Source organism: Protomyctophum bolini (assembly GCF_963924005.1).
Source record: "Protomyctophum bolini genome assembly, chromosome: 16".
Taxonomy (NCBI): Eukaryota; Metazoa; Chordata; class Actinopteri; order Myctophiformes; family Myctophidae; genus Protomyctophum; species Protomyctophum bolini.
The window spans coordinates 30,412,826-30,431,362 of NC_137877.1; the positions used below are offsets into that span (position 1 = coordinate 30,412,826).

General features: G+C 40.6%; 2 protein-coding genes across 2 annotated transcripts in view; one reads left to right on the top strand and one right to left on the bottom strand.

The window, feature by feature from the left end:
• Positions 1–376: 376 nt before the first annotated feature.
• On the bottom strand, positions 377–2,292 carry LOC308330903 (coiled-coil domain-containing protein 89; the record flags this gene model as incomplete). Its single annotated transcript, XM_080785975.1, has 5 exons — positions 377–463; positions 545–644; positions 973–1,046; positions 1,630–2,034; positions 2,233–2,292. The coding sequence occupies 5 exons, from the start codon at positions 2,290–2,292 to the stop codon at positions 377–379; spliced, it is 726 nt and encodes a 241-aa protein (XP_080642101.1).
• Positions 2,293–3,704: 1,412 nt separating this feature from the next.
• The window catches only part of lrp2a (low density lipoprotein receptor-related protein 2a), a gene marked incomplete at its 5' end in the record, with an annotated part of 63,791 nt that continues 48,958 nt past the window's right edge, over positions 3,705–18,537 (top strand). Inside the window, 10 exons of the mRNA XM_080785648.1 lie at positions 3,705–3,813; positions 9,190–9,297; positions 10,182–10,307; positions 10,898–11,014; positions 11,716–11,826; positions 12,951–13,064; positions 13,322–13,438; positions 14,020–14,163; positions 14,354–14,473; positions 15,323–15,454. Of these exons, the coding sequence (XP_080641774.1) occupies positions 3,705–3,813; positions 9,190–9,297; positions 10,182–10,307; positions 10,898–11,014; positions 11,716–11,826; positions 12,951–13,064; positions 13,322–13,438; positions 14,020–14,163; positions 14,354–14,473; positions 15,323–15,454 (1,198 nt within the window). The remainder of the gene's footprint in view (positions 3,814–9,189; positions 9,298–10,181; positions 10,308–10,897; positions 11,015–11,715; positions 11,827–12,950; positions 13,065–13,321; positions 13,439–14,019; positions 14,164–14,353; positions 14,474–15,322; positions 15,455–18,537) is intronic.

Here is an 18,537-nt window from a genome sequence, read left to right on the forward strand (position 1 = left end):
CCTGCCCATTTCCTCAGACATTATGATGTAAAATTCTCCATTCATTGTCAATGGGGATTTAATGTTTGTGTACGACAAAAATAGACACTAGGGCAATTTGCTCAGACACTATGACGTAAAATTCTATACTCATTGTCATTGGGAATTAGTTTGTGTAGGACGGAAATCTACACTAATAGCTGAATATAGTCAAAAATGTAATAAAATAAATCATATTGTTATAAATTGTGGTTTTTGTGTTTTATAAATCGACTCAATCTTAATTACTCAAAGCAGCCAGATTCAAGACCCTTAATCTGTATGTAATGAAATTAAATTGGTAAATAAATATACACATTTAATTGCCAGATAAGTTACTTTGCTAAGTAAGTTGTCTTCAGCCAATCATGTGGCGTAGCTTGACGTTTAACTCCTTTTCCTGTTTGAGGAGATTGGAGCAGTGTTGTCTGTAGGCTTCAAAATCCTATGAAATAGAGGAAAAAACGTTGAGTATGTTGTTAGATACAGTAATTACAATGTCAACTGTTTTCATACTTAAACAAACCTGTTTGAGCTTCTCGTGTATCTTAATGGATTCATCAAGAGCACACTGGAGGTTCTTCACTTTCTGATTTTCATTCACAGCGACTTCATCCTGTATGAATCTTAAGCGGGGACAAAGTGGATATTGAAGAAGATGGTTACTCAACTTTTGTGTGGAGATTTTCTTCTTGCAGCAAATAGTGTGAGTTGAAGCTGGGGGCTTTATGTTGGATTGAAGTGGTTAATCATTTGAAATTATGCATTAAGCAGGAGTAGACCTACATGCAATTATGCACAGCAGTTTGCACCAGTTTGTCCATGGAATGATGGAAGTAATTTAGTATCAGCAATCAAAATTTGAAAATGAATTTTATTAACTGTAAAATAGCATCAGCACAACATATTCGACAATGGTGCAGCACTGACACTGTGGTCAACTATCGTTCTTACCTGTCTTTTGATTTGACCCTCACTTTTTGTTCTTTCCATTTTGTCTCCAGCTGCTGAATTTCTTCCTGTTTGTCCTGCCATATGGGGATCAAACAGATTAATGGGTTCAGTTTAAATTTATTATTATTATTTTATTCTGTGAGGAAAATATACTTAAATTACCTTTATTATTTGTCCTCTTTCAATTGATAGATTAGAGAATTTATCCTTGTCTTTAGTGAGGTTGGTTAGAATGTCTTTCATTCTGGTCTCCTCTTCTTGTAGATGTAGCTTCAGCTCTGACCCCAGTGAGAGATCGGTTAAACATAAATGACCACTGCTTTTTAATAGTAATAGTAAATCCTATGGATCATTGAGATTAAGGGGAAAGAATAATGTACCTTCACACATATTGACAGCATCCTTAACCTGTTGCTGAGCATCATGTAATTCATCAAGTAGTGAGGTTTCCTTGGATTGATGGGTGGTCATTTGTTCAGTGAGTTTTTTCTCCCATGCTGCTATTTCTTTTCTAATAAATTGAAAATATATAGTGATCGAATAATATAGACTAGAGCGATACAGGAAATAGGCATAATTGATTACATTATAGTCTGGATCTTGTTCTTACCCATATCGATTTTTCATGGTTCTCTGTTTCTCTGTGAGTTGCCTAACCTCTTCTGTAAGATTATCAATAACTGCCTGTTTATCTTGTAGTTTTGGGGAGAAAAGTGTCTCGTTTTGAGTCCGTAGTTGTTCGTTCTCCTGTCTGAGATGGGCATTCTGCCTTTTGTATTCGTCCTTGAAAACAATGATCTCTTGATGGTTGTCTGCTAGCTCCATAAATCTTTTCTCTAACCCTGCTGATTTCTTCTTTTCAAATTCTAACATGTCTTCCAACTCTGTATTGATTTTCTGCAGTCCTTGACAATGAATAAGCATACTGTCTGCCTCTTGTTTCAGCATGCAGATTAAACTGGATTGCTGATCTATTCTTGACCGCAGCAGCCTCCCATCTGTTTTCTCCTCTGAGGTAAACCTGCATTGTTCATCCAGTGACCCCTGGAGGCAGTCTATGTCCTGCACAATGAGAAAAATAATGTAGAATTCTATTTTGGGTCATCTTCTATTAAGCAACCAGCCAAAATACTGTAGCTCATATTTATAACATTAATCAAATAAAGGTTAGGGTAGTGATTAGGACACAATGATCCATAATAAACTATACAGTAAGCAGATCAGTGAGTGAAGTGTTAGCTGATTTATTGCAGTTCATACCTCTTTAGTGTCACTAATAATCTTCATGAGGTTTTTTGAAGTTTTCTGAGATGAGGCCATGATTGAAGTTTCCCCCCCCCCCCCCCCCCCGAGTAGCTATACTATTGTAAACTGTCGACTCTGAGTTTTCCAAAATGTTTTCGCTGTACTCTATTCCAGTCTTCGTAGAAATCCAAGTTTCAGGTTGTTGCTATACTTGGTTGCTAATGACAACTGTAAGCTTTTCACTCCTGTCTGCAAGTGAAACCTCTGAGCCACATCCCAACCACAAGATGGCGCTGATGGTCTTCTAATCATCAGTGGTGCGTGGGTGCAAATTGCAACCCAGGTTGACTATAGCCTTCAAGGGTCAAGAGTCTCAAGACGGTCATCGTCGACGCTGTCGACGGTCATAATTTCTGTAATTATTGGTCTATGCACATCAAGGCTATAGTGACCAACTCGGGGGGGAAATTGACGTGAATTATGTATTTTGTCTTGTGAGATACGTAGGCCTACTATCCCCATTTGGCCATTTCTGTCACTATAAGTTTTCTGATTAACTTAATCCTCACCATATCCTAAAAGTTTAAGCTCGATTAAAAGGTCACGCTGATTGGTCATTCAGTTGAATTATAATCAAAGCGAGCTCGGAGAACAAGAATTATGTCAAATTCAAGGCCGTGTCACATGTTCTTAAGTGTATTAAATATACACAGATAATATATTATTTATGTTTGATCAAGCCATTCGTGACCGGAGATATCAGAACTGACACAGAAGTAGATAATAGTCTAAAGATAGAAAACGAGGTTATGACAGAACGCAATTGTGATAACGCCTATATAGTAATTGATAAAGGAGAGCACGCGGCGTTTATAATATAACACAGTTAATACGCGCGCGTAAATAGCATAAGATAGTCCACTCACAGGATGTTCTGAGGCAGACAAGTCATGATGTTTACAACAACGATTGTCTCCAGCGAAGACACTGGGCAGATAACAAATGGAGATATTATACACCACAAAGTGGTTCTCAGTGTACGGTTCGGGGACGTCCTACGGGTTTCAAGGGGTCCCCAGAAAAGATGTTCATAATAAATAGTAACCAAATGGACACTAGCTGGGGCTGTGGGATTTGTAACGTCTCAGAGTTATGCAGGGGGTCCATGGTCTTACATGCTTATGGGGGTCCTTGAGATTAAAAAAGCAAAAGAACCACTGCACTACTAGGCCTACACAGTACACAGCATAATGAAATGGGGAAAAAAACAGAAGTTGGTCTAATGGTCTAATCACGCGCTGCCGTCCAGACAGCTTGGGCCACGGCATTATGCAGATTCCGGGGCAGGAGGGATTTATCCGGAGGGCCGAGGTTGGGGCGGCTGTCCCGGGCTTTATGCACGCCCCTTTTCATCAACTAGCGGGACAAGAAAGAGAGAGGAGAGCCCTGCATCCCAGTCCCAAGAGCTTCTCCATCTGCCCAGCTTCATGCGGAGCTGGACGGACCAGCCGGGACCCAGTAACAGAATGTGGAGAACACTGCGAGTAAAACTTTTCCTCGTCATAGTTTTCTGCGTTATTCGGGTCCATTCTCAAGGTAGGCCTGTGTGTGTGGTTTTGGTTCTTGACTGCTTTTATTCACAGGGTGCCTATGATGAATAATTCATGCGGAACCTCCTGCAAGCAACTTATCTGAGTTGTTATGTTTCTGTTGATTGATTGATTCAGCTAGTCCACTTGTTAAACCTAAAACAATTCGAGTGTCCGATACAATCTGGAAAGCACTATGTTATTGTACCTATTAGAGACACAATGTATTTCTTTTTTTCCTTTTTTATTTCTGTCTTTTAGGGGGGAGTAGAAATGTATTTTATAGAGCAGATGCTCATACAGTTGTTTGATGAGAGCTCTGAAGAATAAATGCATTCAGCTGTTTTCAATGGCCTATGCCCATGTAGATTATTCGGTACCATTATTTCCTTGCATTGTAGGCCTAATAATCTAGGTGACAACACATTTGATTCTAGATAGAAAAATGTCTTACTACAGAGTATTACATTAAAGGTTGAGTACAAAGCCTTCCTCAGACAGATTGGAAGTTCTCTTGGAGAACTTTTGCCTGAGCTTTACTTGTTGCTAGGTAACAGAAGAGAGCATGTGACTTACAGACAATCTGTGTGGACTGAAAGCTACTGGTAAATCTCATTCAGAGGAATAGTTTTTCTCATGCAAACCCAGGAGGATTAACACCAAAATCATATATTCCTGGACACATTTTATTTTCACACTTGAAAATAGGGGAGGGGAGGGGGGGTGTTTAAATGTTCTTATATGACAGGCCTGTGTTTGTCTCTTATATGTAGTTGTAGCCTACAGGTCCTAGTCTCAAATTGTAATCTGCTTTCTTTTTGCTCAACCCTTAGTATGTAAGCTCCTTAGTGTGAATCAAGCAACTAATTACACTGCAGCTGCTACGGAAAGCAACCTTTTCTACCTAAGGAACTGTTTTGAACCGAGTAAAAGGGCATATAGCTCTATAATGAGGAGAAAGTTCTTACAATCTGTTAAAGAGCCACTCAGGGGATCCATCTTTGTGATATCATTATTTATTGGTATCGGTTGCCCTGCACTTATTTATTTCCTCACTGGCTAGTAACATTTAAGCATATGTTCATGTGTCACAAAAGGCCAAAGTAAAAGGAGGCTGCATGTCATCTGTGCTGAATATTGGACAGTGATATAAATATGGCGATGCTGTAGAACGGCAGTGGCCTAGGTAATACCTTGGACTGTATTTACAGCATGTTTACATGTTACACCTTGTCAGCATATTTCTGTTGATTATTATTAGCAAGACGTATTAGTTATTAACTGACTGTGCTGTACTTCTATAAATGCAGGGCGAATGCTATACCCTGTCAGAGACATAGTACATGCAAATAACAGACCTAGATTTGTCTTTGGAGATGATCTGACAATGTGTAATTGCACTTAAGGACACATTATGTCCTCGCTCGGAAATGTTTGAAAGGAATGGTTTAAATATTCTCATGATTTATTAATCACAAGCTATGTGCAGAAATGGTCACATGATGCTTGGTGTTGAGGGACAGGTTATTTTCCGTCCTTCATTGTGACTTGCTTGTAATAGCCTACTGGTACTTGTTTCTGTTTTGTGCCTGTCAAATGTGAAATGTCATAAGGTTAGTTCTAGGTGACTGTTTTCTGACTGTTGGATGACCTTTTGTAGCACATTAACTAAATCTGGGCCTTGATGTTGCAGAATGACTGCATCAGCATAATTTGACAGAGTTTGAGGTCATTTCCTGTTAATGCATAGCCTACACACAACAAAGGTGTTGATGGATGAATAATCCAAGTTGTGGTTGGTTGCCTTCATCCTGCTTTAGGACATGGCTGTTAAAACATGTTTCACCAGTAAATTGTTGGAATGACAGCTGAAAATGTGTGTTTTTCTCCATTAATCGTTAACAAATGCTGTAATATTCTTCAATGATCTGTTAGGTGCAGTGTAAGGGAACCCATTACATGGATAGATGCATACATGAACAGAATATGAGATAGAATTTAAAAAACTAAATAATAATGTATAAATAAATAGTTATTTAGTCTACATATACATTTCGAAGAAGGTGTCTTGGTTCACTTCAATCTGATCTATTTTTAGTTAGAATTTGTAATGACATCGTAACAAGGGGGAAAAACACTCGCCTTTTGTTGTGCTGAAACTTTTCAGTGCTCCGTAAACTAGCCAGCACGTGCAAGTTAAACCTCACACATGCAGGGTCCTTTCCGGCATAGCAGCCTAAGTAAGTCCTTGAGCAACAGTAACACTGTATTAGAAATGGGAACGCAAGTGCAGTTGGCAGGCAGAGGCAACCAGTCCTTTCCTTTTAGGCAGCTCGACCTCTATGTAGGTTACAGACAACCCTGTCATGCATTGGATGGAGTTCAGTCTCCAACCAGGAGCTGCTGTGTTGTTATTTACCACAGAAAAACAATAAATCTATGCCGTTTTGAGTGCAGTATGACTCAATTTACAGTATGTTTCTTTTGACACAGGCTTTCATAAGTTAATTTATCAAAACATACGATGACTACTCCCTTGAAGCATCCTTTCTAACCAGCCCAAAGTGTCATTCATCACTCCGTTTCTATCCCCCTGTTGTGCCTGTGCCACTGCCAGACTCCCTTGGTTTTGTCACCGTTTTATTTGTGCGTTGCGGCGAGAGCCAAGGTTGTTTGTCAATTGACTGCATTCTGTTGCATTGATTTCCATATGAAATGGGCAGCAGCAACTTCGCTCTGAAAGTGTGGACGGGTCCAGCGCCTCATGCTGCCAGCAGCCGTTCTCTCCATACACATTCAATGAGCGCGGAGGGCCATACCAAAACAAGGCGGTATTGATGAAAGACTGAACACATCTTGCAGGGGCCCCACGTGATGAGAAAGAGATGTTTTGGGGTAGCAGACAGGAGGAGCTTTTCTATATAGGAGTTGGGGGTTGGAACTTGGAAGGGACTTCTGTCCAACTTTTGTTTTGGAATTTGTTGTTGTTTTTTGCAAGAAGATGGCTTTACTGTATTCTTATTTCTTCTGTCCACCTCCATAGTGGCCTTTTGTGGGGTGACACTTCCAGTTATGAGGTTGCATCCCCACTGGCCCCTCTTTTGTGCCATTGTGATTTCACAGTGGGGTCTGAGGCATTGGGAGGCTTCATTCTAATGAAAATTCCTCTCCTGTGCCTCTTTGTTTAGCAGTAGTAGTAGGGTGTCATTATCTTCCTCCCTGGATAGTGTGGGGTTCTCGCCTGCTGTGGGTTTAAGTTGGCTAATTAGAAGACATGAGAGAGTGTGTAAAAAGAAAACAGCAAATTAAACAAAACATACAAAAACAAAGGCACTAGTAAGGATGGATCATGGAGGGAAAAATTTGCTGAAGGTCTAACCGTCTCTAAGGCCATACGACAGAAGACGCTCTTAACAGCAGATTCACATCTTTCAGGTTATTCTGCCATTAACATTTTCAGTGATTGACGCTGTCGCAGTCAGATCACTTCTATTTTCAGAAAAAGATTTGGGGATTAAGGAAAAGTTACAAAGAAGACGTTCTTCACTGAATGCAAGAACAGCTCTCACACAAGATAGTACTGTTGAAAGGTTCAACTCTAGTGTGGTTGTCACCTTTCCCAGAACTGATACTGTCAGGAAACACTGGCTGCATTTGAAGGTCTTGGCAGATTAGTTTCTTGCTGGCATACGTCGTTTTTTAAGTTGTTAACCTTGGTCTCAAATGTATAGCAATTGTATATCTCCTTCAATCATATCCTAATAGTGCCGTCCTTTAGTGCCGATAAGAATTAAAAAATATATATATATTCTTATCAGTTATTTTTAATTGTAATCTTCCATTTAGATTTGTTTTGACATTATATTATATTGTTTGTGTAACTAATTAAATAGTGCCTCTTCTACACTGTATGCACCACTTGTCCTATGAGCCATGTTATAGATGATGCTGAAACCTCTGGGATCATTGCCTTGCAACAAAGGCTCCCTTTGAGCCGACGGGGAGCAATTTTATCATTAGTAAACTGAGCAGGAAAAAGGCTTGCCTCCCAGATAGCTGCTGAAGGAGTTAAATGTGAAGCCCATTTGGCCAAGGTGGTTATTGAAGACATTTGGTGGTTTGGGCTAATTAATCTGAGAAGAGACCTCATGATATGAGCCTATTGCAGGGCTTTTAGTGCAGTAGCACAAGCACTGACCCCACAAGTGAAGTGGAAGTGATCCATCTTTAAAGAGCACATTACATAAAAGGGATGATAAACTACTGACTCTCATAAAATAAACTGTTCACTCACACAGCATTAGTCAAGTGAATAATAGCCTGTTATTTTGCAGGGAATTTATCAAGACAGAATGCAACTTCAAATTGTTTTGATATGGTTTTTTTAGGGGGGTGGGGGGGGGGGGGGGTAATTTCCTTTTTACCCATCAGAAGGACATGCTTAGTAGCTGACACTAATACACAAGTGAGAAGGAAGTAAGCCTTTTCTTTATAGCGTCACAGCGTTTCACACCCTTTGACCAATTAATTACATGGTCAATCTATCATCTACTTCTACAGCATTAGGGATGAAAATACCGATATTGCAGTCTAGATCTAATATGGCATTGGCTACTCTTGTACTTGTTGCCAGTACACAACACAACACAACACAACACAGTATTGTTGCTTTTGATTTTTGATATGCATATTTGTGAGTAGGATGTTTGTTTTTCTGTGTAGAAAGCTCTTTGATTGAGTAGGAAGGGTGTACGTACTGGATAAGACAGGCTAGAGATAGACCCCCAACCCCAGGCATGCACCACCAACCACCACCTTACACTTCCTTCAGTGAAGAATTTGGGTTGAAAGGTTTGCGGTACCACCCGGTACCACTATTTATCCCAATTACGTTTCTGACCAGGAACAGCATGAACCATAAATCAGGTTGTCAGAAAGAGACAATCAGAATTGCACATTCCTATTTAGACGGGTCTGACAGAACGCTCTGACACTGAACTATGTTGCCGGAGTCAATATCTCCTGGAAAACGTCAGGGAAGGTAGAGTGGTGGTACCTTATCTGCTCAGATGCCACTCAGTGTGAACATCAAAAGAAGGCTTGAGATGAGTGCACTGAGGGTTGTGTAACTGTCTGGGGGAAGGCTGGCACGCTCGTCTCCAAGGCTCGTCAATGCTGTTAACAGCATGCTTCATCAATGGAAGGCATCCCTACACCATTAGGACTGCTCTGATGTTTTTGAGGAAAATAGAGAGGGAGAGTTGGCATTTCAGTGAGCAAAGAATGTTACAAAAATAATGTTCTTATCTTCTAATCTAATTCTAATTAAAATCATCAAGCGCTGTGGTAATTAAATTTATAATTCCATTTTGGTTGTGTTTAGGATGTGAAAGCCAGCAATTCCGCTGTGGGACAGGTCGGTGTATCCCGGGTGATTGGCACTGTGATGGCACATTAGACTGTGTGGATAACTCTGATGAAGAAGACTGCCGTGAGTCACTTATCACATAGATCACGTAGATCAAGATACCCTATTAGACAGAGTTGTTACTGACTCATAGAGTCATACTCCATTCTTATAGGTAGAATATTAGTGTTTGACCACTTAAACCCTACTAGGCCCTTTCTTTTTCAAAAACAAAATCTTGCCACCAAAAATTGCCTATCTACAAGCTCACAACACGTCGCGTTGTGGGCTTGTAGATCTTCTATTTCAGCCGAATGTTCGCCTATTTTCCCTTTAGAGGCTATCATTGTACCAGAAGTAGGCATTAAAGTAGTTCATGCCTACTGAGTGGCAAAGATTTTAAATTAAAAAATAAACTTTCTAACCTTACATTCAAACAGAAAAGTCCTATCTGATTGTATTAAACAACATTAAACTCACCAATATTGCAATTGGAAAGCTTGAATCATCCTCTTTCTATCTGCAAAGATTTTGTTTAATAAAAATCCACCATAGGCATGTTTTCTGTGAAGGTAATTATTTTTCTATAAGTGCCAGAGTTTGGAGGCGCTCGTTATCATTAACGCAATGTCCTGCTGCATCCTGCATTATGTGCCATTTAGAAACAGGTGGTATGCAGGACTGTTGAGTGATTTCCAACAAGTGCTTCCAAACGCCAACGATACATGCTGCTCAATGTTTTGCCACTCAGTCTAGATGAGGGGGATGTGTCCCGGGGGAAAAGGCATACTCTCTATTACGATATTACCTAGAATGTAGATATACTGTAGATGCTAGGGTCCTGGGTTCAAGTGGTTAATTATTGTTCATACAAGTATCCCTGTAGTCGTCCTAAGGTCCTCAAGGGAGAAGTAGTACTCACAGACTGCAGAAAAATACTCAAAGATGATCTGCTTGTGTTCCCACAGCAAAGGTAACATGTGATGCAAGTCATTTCCAGTGTCTGAGTGACGATGAGTGCATCCCCGAAGTGTGGGTGTGTGACGGCGAGGAGGACTGTGAGGATGGCTCTGATGAAAGACAGCAGCACTGCCGTAAGTACTTCCTCCAAGACTGACATTCCAAAACAGTAGTTCTCAAAGTGGGGTCCAGTGACTCTCCCCAGCAAAATGAAATAAGAAGAGTTTAAACACTTCAGCTACTCCAAAATAGCTGATCTATGTTCACATCATGATGTGATGCATTTGTGAGCTTGTAGATCTGCTGTTTTTGACAAATGACAAATGTTGTCTAATCGGTCCCCTGCACAAAATCTTTTCAAATGAGTGTCTGTGGCTAAATACATATCAGGTCCTTGACCTGAAAATGTTTGGGAAACACTATTCCAATATAGACCATTGTATTGCAAAAAAGACTATAACCCTACTATTCAAATATTTACAAAAAATGAGATTTTCAAGCTCACAATGAAATTTTCACCTATAATGACACGCCCAAAATAGAAGGGACGGCAGGTTAAAAGTAGTCCATTGCTATTACTTGACTTGAGATTTGAGGGATTTAACATAGCAGTGCAATAATGAGTATCTCAACTCAAGTGCATCACATTTCAAAATTGTTAAAGAAATGAGTGAATTACCACTCCTTCCAGTTGTAGCTAAATTACTCCCAAATCTGTTACCAGCTGGGAGGACGTGCACCACTACCCAATTCAGATGCGGTAACGGAGCCTGTATCCCCAGTGTGTACCGCTGTGATCGGTGGTCTGACTGCTCGGATGGGTCTGACGAAATAGACTGCCGTAAGTTTCCCCCTGGAAAGGGTTCCTTTTTGTGTGTGTGTGTGTCTGACTCAGACTACCGTGGCATTTTAATCAATTTGTTAAGATTAAGAGGCTCGTTGACTGACAGAATGGGTCACAATATGCTTCTTGTTGTCAGAGGTTGATTGCAGATTCCATGGTGGATTAGTCAAGCTGAAGTTCAGCTGCTATTCCATTATTGTGCCGACATGGTTACAGCCCTGCACACTGTGGTAATCTCACAATTGCATAAAGAATGCTGCATGTGGCTGTTGCCGGTGTTCATTGTAAACTTTGCTTTCTTATCCTTCGCATTAGTCTTTCACATGTTCTGTGATATTTCTAGAATGCCAAGAATGACCCTTTGCCATTATTCAGTTCAGTTACAGTGTATTTCAGAGGTCAATTGCCATAATGAATTTTTGATAGCTACAGGAGTCTTTACATGTCTAAAGCAATGGTTTAAACAGCATGATTGCTTATACAATATACATACAGTATAATGTATTTAATAAGAGCCAAGACATGCCTGTCAGGCATGTCTCGGCATCAACATTTACCCACAGTTTGACATTGGAGCTGTGTATATCCATGTCATGCATTTTAAACACCCAACATCATGCAATACTTCTACACTAAAGGATCTGTATGATAAATGCAATTCACTTTCGTCCTGTGAATAATCTGTTGATCTTGTTCAGACTATCCTACGTGTGCTGAGCTGAGTTGTGCTAATGGAGCCTGTTTCAACCGGACCCAGCGATGTGACCAGACGGTGGACTGCCGTGACTTCTCTGATGAGGCAAACTGCAGTAAGTCTCAAGTCAATAACACAGGTACCCAACTCTTTCCAGAACTCCTTATTGCCTCGTTATCAGTTCTTAAGTGGTCAGAGCATGTTTATTTTAATGACAATCGATTTTGTATTTTATTTTAATGTTAATTATTAAAATCTTAGTGTTTTGCCAATTATGTGGTAAATGGTAAATGGTAAATGGTGCATTTATATAGCGCCTTTATCCAAGGCGCTTTACATAGATTGTGCATTACATTCACCCATTCACACACCGATGGAAGCGGAAACCATGCAAGGCACCAACTAGCACATCGGGAGCAATTAGGGGTTCAGTGTCTTGCTCAAGGACACTTCGACAGTAACTCTGGGGGAGCCCGGGTTCGAACTGGCAAACTTGCGGTTCCCATCCAGGCACTCTACCCCTGAGCCACCACCTGCCCCTATGTGGCGGCCCATTAGCCTGGGTTCCATTATGTGGTGGACCACTAGCCTGGGTTCCATTGTGTGGTGGACCACTAGCCTGGGTTCCATTATATGGTGGACCACTAGCCTGGGTTCCATTGTGTGGTGGACCACTAGCCTGGGTTCCATTATATGGTGGACCACTAGCCTGGGTTCCATTATGTGGTGAGCCACTAGCCTGGGTTCCATTATGTGGTGGGCCACTAGCCTGGGTTCCATTATGTGGTGGACCACTAGCCTGGGTTCCATTATGTGATGGACCACTAGCCTGGGTTCCATTATATGGTGAACGGACCACTAGCCTGGGTGCCATTATGTGGTGAACGGACCACTAGCCTGGGTTCCATTATGTGGTGAACCACTAGCCTGGGTTCCATTATGTGGTGAACGGACCATTAGCCTGGGTTCCATTATGTGGTGGACCACTAGCCTGGGTTCCATTATGTGGCGGACCACTAGCCTGGGTTCCATTATGTGGTGGACCACTAGCCTGGGTTTCATTATGTGTCCAGCCTTATTCACTACGTTACGTGGATTTGTTTTTGTGGAAAAGAAAATCCACCGAACGTAGTGAATCAGGCTGGAAACCAGTTTAGCGGAATCCGCTCTACAAGTCATATGATGACCTCACCTATCACCTATCACTGTCTTTTGTTTGTTTATATGTTCTGTCTTTAGCACAGCACTGCAGCACGGGCATGTTCCCATGTCACAATGGAGAGTGTGTTCCTCAGCGCTATGTCTGCGATCATGACGATGATTGCGGAGACAGAAGTGATGAGCAGGACTGCAGTATGTACCCTCCCACTCTCTTCTCTTCTTCCTTGTCTCTTTTTCCTTATTTATATTATTTTTTATTCATAGTGCAAACATTATGACAGCTTCAGTGTTGAACATTGAGTTTCCACTGCACTCTTTGTTTTCCCTTTTGAGCTGCCAAACAGACAGACCTTTTCCTGGGACAGCAATGTTTCTTTTTGCCTGGATAGATGCTCTCTTAAACTTGGCCTGACCTTTACTATGTGTTTTCCTCCTCTCTCTCATGGCAGCATACCCCACTTGTAGAGGGAGCTACTTCACCTGCCCCAGTGGCCGCTGTATCCATCAAGTGTGGCTGTGTGATGGAGAAGATGACTGCGAGGACAATGCAGATGAAAAAGGCTGCGGTATGGATTCTTTAAAGCAATACGGCCCTTCAAATACCTAGCACATATTCAATATTGGACATTTGGTGGAATGGGTGGGAAATCCAAGCTATCTGTGTGAACCTGATTCACCTCCAGCCCCCATGGTGGCTATGGGCTAGCCAGGCGCTGAGTCTGTGCCCCTTTAAGTGTGTTATTCAAATGCCTCTTTGTGGCACAAGACCGCACAGCCTTCCAAAGGGCTTTAGAATTCCTCCACACTGCCGTGAAGAGTGTGTGTTTTTAGAGGATGGGCCACGGGAGCCCTCCAAGCACCCCCTCCCACCTTTTACCCCCTCAAAACTCAGTTCCCCCCCCCATTGATTTAAAGTGACAGTAATTTCCCACAATGAAGTCTGCGTCACCTTGTCCTTGAGTTCACTATTGCATTCCTCGGGAGATATGGTTGCCTGTCCTCATTGCATACCTCACACATTGTATTGTATCTTTCTCTTTTGCACATGACACTCCGTGGCAGGCCCTCCTATCTTCTTATTTGTTTCTGTTTTCTCTGTGTCAAGGCACTGATGAGTTGAAGACTGTTGTTGTTGTTTTGCCTCTAGATCATATACCACGCGAGTGCTACCCTGGCGAATGGCCTTGTCCATCCACGGGTCTGTGTATCGTCATGGATCAGCTGTGTGATGGAACAGTCCACTGCCCCGATGGAGATGACGAGACCAACACTACAGCTGGACGCAACTGCAGTTAGTACCAATATGATGTACCGATGTTTCTTTCTTTCTTTCTTTCTTTCTTTCTTTCTTTCTTTCTTTCTTTCTTTAGCTTTCCTGTAAGATTAAGCCTATGATGCATGGCAACCAAACAAAATACCTTCAGTACAAAGTATGAAGTACAAATGTATTAATTTGTGACTATTTTGTCCATTGGGTTCAGGTATCTGGAGATGTCCATCTCTGAGCTGTGAAGATCGTTGTCACCCTTCCCCTGAGGGAGGAACATGTTCTTGTCCTTCTGGATATATTGTCAATAACAATGACAGTCGCTCTTGTATTGGTATGTATGGTTAACAGATTACAGCATACATTGTTTTACTGCCTAAAGATTCTTTGGCCTTTCAGAGAAATCTTGTTCCTCCTGTGCTGATATGAGATTACGGTACCATTCTGACACGTGTAGCCCATTGACCATGAGTCCATGACTACTTGACATTACTACTGAATTGATCACATGGTTAAGCCATTGAAACTGGGAAATCTGTGTCATTTTAGATTTGAACTATAAAGCATTATTTTATACTTGTCTCAGGTCTTGGATACCATTTTTTTTATAAGTCAGTATAACAAATATACTGTGGCGGTTTAACATTAGGTAAGCCAGACACAGAACAGTGGTCCACATACTTTTTAAGACCCAAAAGAGAAATTGGACGTTTGCCTGGGACCCAAACTAGTGAAAATAACACGTCGCCGCTTTGTGAGCTTGGCTATTTCCATTACTTCTTAAACATTTGTTTTCTAATTTATGGAAATTCTTAGATTTTTCTTGTATTTTCTTTTCTTTTTGGGGGGGAATGTTTTATGAAAATGTTTTGAATTAACAATAATTTAAAACAAAATGTAGGAAACAAAAACAAAATGTAGAAAACCCAAACATAGAAGAAAACATTACATGAACCTACAGGGTTAAGCCAGGGTTCACATAAAACAGAATACAAACAAAAGAACAACATCAATACATCAACCACATGAACCCTAGCATCTCTATTCTGGGCATGTCATAATATGCAAACATTCAGCAAACATGGCAAAAATGGGTTCATGTGGTTAACTCGGCTCAGAAGAAAAAGAATACATGTCTTTTGACCTGTGTTGGCTGTGATTGTCCTTTGATTTCATGGTGAAGACTTTGACGACTGTTCAATGTGGGGCGTTTGTGACCAGCTGTGTGAGGACAGGACAGGCAGCCACCATTGTAGCTGCCGAGACGGTTACATCTTGGAACAGCACAGATACTGCAGAGCCGACACTCAGAGATGTAAGTGACTGTTCCTCTCTCTATGAATAGAATGCTCTTCCTATGTCTGAACTTTGAATGCAGGGTTCGATTTTCTAGGGCGAAATATTCAAAATATTCAAAACGATTAAAAAAAGTGTTTGAATGAACAAACATTTCTTTGTATTTGGTCATGTCCAACCAAACTCTGGCCCCTTAGACTAGCTACTTGTCCTGTCTGCCAACATGCCCTGCTGAGTGTCTGCTGTGCTCTCGGATGCATTGTTGCGCACTAAATGTTGTTTTAGCCAGTCTCTTGCCTTTGTGTAACAGAAGAGAGTGTTGACTAAGAGACCAGCCTCTCTGCCTTTGACCACTAGCCCAGCAGCAACAAGTCTGATGACAATGGCAAGCAATAGTACTTTGACTTCATGAGATTCAGTCAGGGATCTACTTGTACATGCAGTCAGAGATGGGAAGTAACAAAGTACTTGTACTTCGTTACTTCCCATCTCTGACTTAGTTACGAAGTACAAGTACTTCGTTACTGTAACTAAGTACTTTTTTCGAGTATCTGTACTTTACTGAGTACTTATTTTTCGGACTACTTTTTACTTTTATCCGTTACATTTTAACACAAGTACTAGTACTTTCTACTGAGTACTTTTTCAAAATAGGCTTGTTACTTTTATTTTAATGCATGACACCGATTAAAATAATATTAGACCAAGGAATCTCTTTTTAGACAATAAAAAAAACATCTCCCGTAGATGGTTCCAGTCTCCGCCAATCGTATGAAGCGTTACTAGTGGTGGTCCCCTACATCATGGGTTTTCAACAGGTGGTCCGTGGACCACTGGTGGTCCGTGGAGGTATTGCATGTGGTCCCTGACCATGCATTTAGTAATGTAGGATTTGTTGATTTGTTTTAAATGTTCTTTCCACTATAGTTGAGAAACCGTGAACTGAATGACCTGGTGACTTATGATGAGTCCATCCATGTAGTCATTTACTGACAAGTTGGAGTTCAAGAAATTCAACAGAAAAAGGGAGTTAGAAGTGTTAACTTACAAAAGCACTAATCTTAGCCCATATCCCCAACCAACACAATAGTGGTCCCCAGGTTGATATAAGTCACGGTGGTGGTCCCTGGTTCACAATCAGTTGAAAACCCCTGCCCTACATCCCAGCTTGTGATTGGCCCTCTGACGATGTTAATACATTTCATTGGCTATAAACCCGGAAACACAGATCACCACCACACACACATGCGTATCTCAACCCGCCGGCTGTGTTGTTGTTTACACGTATTTGCGGAACCGAACCAGGCAGAAAAATGAGCGACACTGAGGAGGAAAGTGATAGCCCATATGGAAAAAAAAGTAGAAGAAACATATATGTTGTCCTGTTGCCTCCAATAGTAAGTATTTACATTTTTTATGTATGTCATTTACATGTATGTCATGTAAAGTACATACTAGATTTTATATGTGAACTCTTGAAAGTGGCACCTTTCATACAATCCTCATATAAGACAATAAAGTGAATCATGTATGAATCAAGTAAACAACATGTATGTGATCTATGAGGTAAGTACATGGCAAACTGTATTTTCCTTACATGTTCCATACAATGTTTGTAGTTTTAAATTATATGAGATATATCCTTTCCATATATAAAAAAAATACCATTATAGTATTTATTTTATAGTTTGTAACCATTTAATTTACAAGAAAAGTATGCTTCTTTTATATGATTTTTATAACATTGTTATATGTCAGCCAATACATTATACCTTATAGTTATAAAAAAAACATATGTTTTATCTATGACTATATATACGTTTTTATATGTGAAGTGTATGATAGGTATAAAAAACATATGCGCTATAGACCCCTGGGAGATAGTTGCTGAGATAGAGCACCACACCTACTATACCATCAACTCCCAATTCTTCCCGCATCACTTGCCACACCCAAGCTGTGCTACTCATACGCTGAGTTGCCAGTGCCCAGGATCGAACCCACGAACTTGTGGTCTTAAGGCGAGAGCTCTACCGACTGAGCTACCCAGACACATCCTGACATATGTGAAGTGTTTGATATGCTCTCTTTATGTTTTTTTTTTTTTTTTAGAAGATTCTTATAAGTTACCATAGCAGTATAAAATAAAATGCATTGGGAGGTACATGGGGGGACAATGGTGGTGACACTGGCTGGGGGGGCACTGGCTGGGGGGGCACTGGTTGGGGGGGCACTGGGGGCTTGTGTCACACTGGGGGGACACTGGCTGGGGAGGACACTGGCTGGGGGGGGGGGGGGGGGGGCATCACACTGGGGGGGCACTGGGTGGGGGGTGTCACACTGGGGGGTCACTGGCTGGGGAGGACACTGGCTGGGGGGGGTGGCACTGGGTGGGGGGATCTTAAATAATGTAGGAGTCATAAAATGTAAAAGGGAATACAACTCATTATTTTGTCATCTCATGTTATTTCATTGTAAGATTAGGTTTTGTTTAATTTGGATGTCTCTGTGACATACAGTACATGGCCTGTATTGTATGGTTTCTATACAATATCCTATCAGATTTTGGTTTCACTGATGTTTGCCCAACTCTACAAGTTTGACAACACACATATGTATTTCAATTTATACTAATTTACTAAGAATATTGTATGTGGATTTACCGTCACATATAGGTCTTATAAGATACAAAATTATATAGGTTTCACTTTACAAAAACTTACTATGGCTCTTATATGTGCTTTGACTGTTATATATAGTTCCTATAAATGACAAAATTATATAAGTTTCACTTTACAAAAACGTACTATGGCTCTTATATGTGCTTTGACTGTTTTATATAGTTCCTATAAATGACAAAATTATATAAATTTCACTTTACAAAAACTTACTATGGCTCTTATATGTGCTTTGACTGTTTTATATAGTTCCTATAAATGACAAAATTATATAAGTTTCACTTTACAAAAAAATACTATGGATCTTATATGTGCTTTGACTGTTTTATATAGTTCCTATAAATGACAAAATTATATAAGTTTCACTTTACAAAAAAATACAATGGATCTTATATGTGCTTTGACTGTTTTATATAGTTCATAT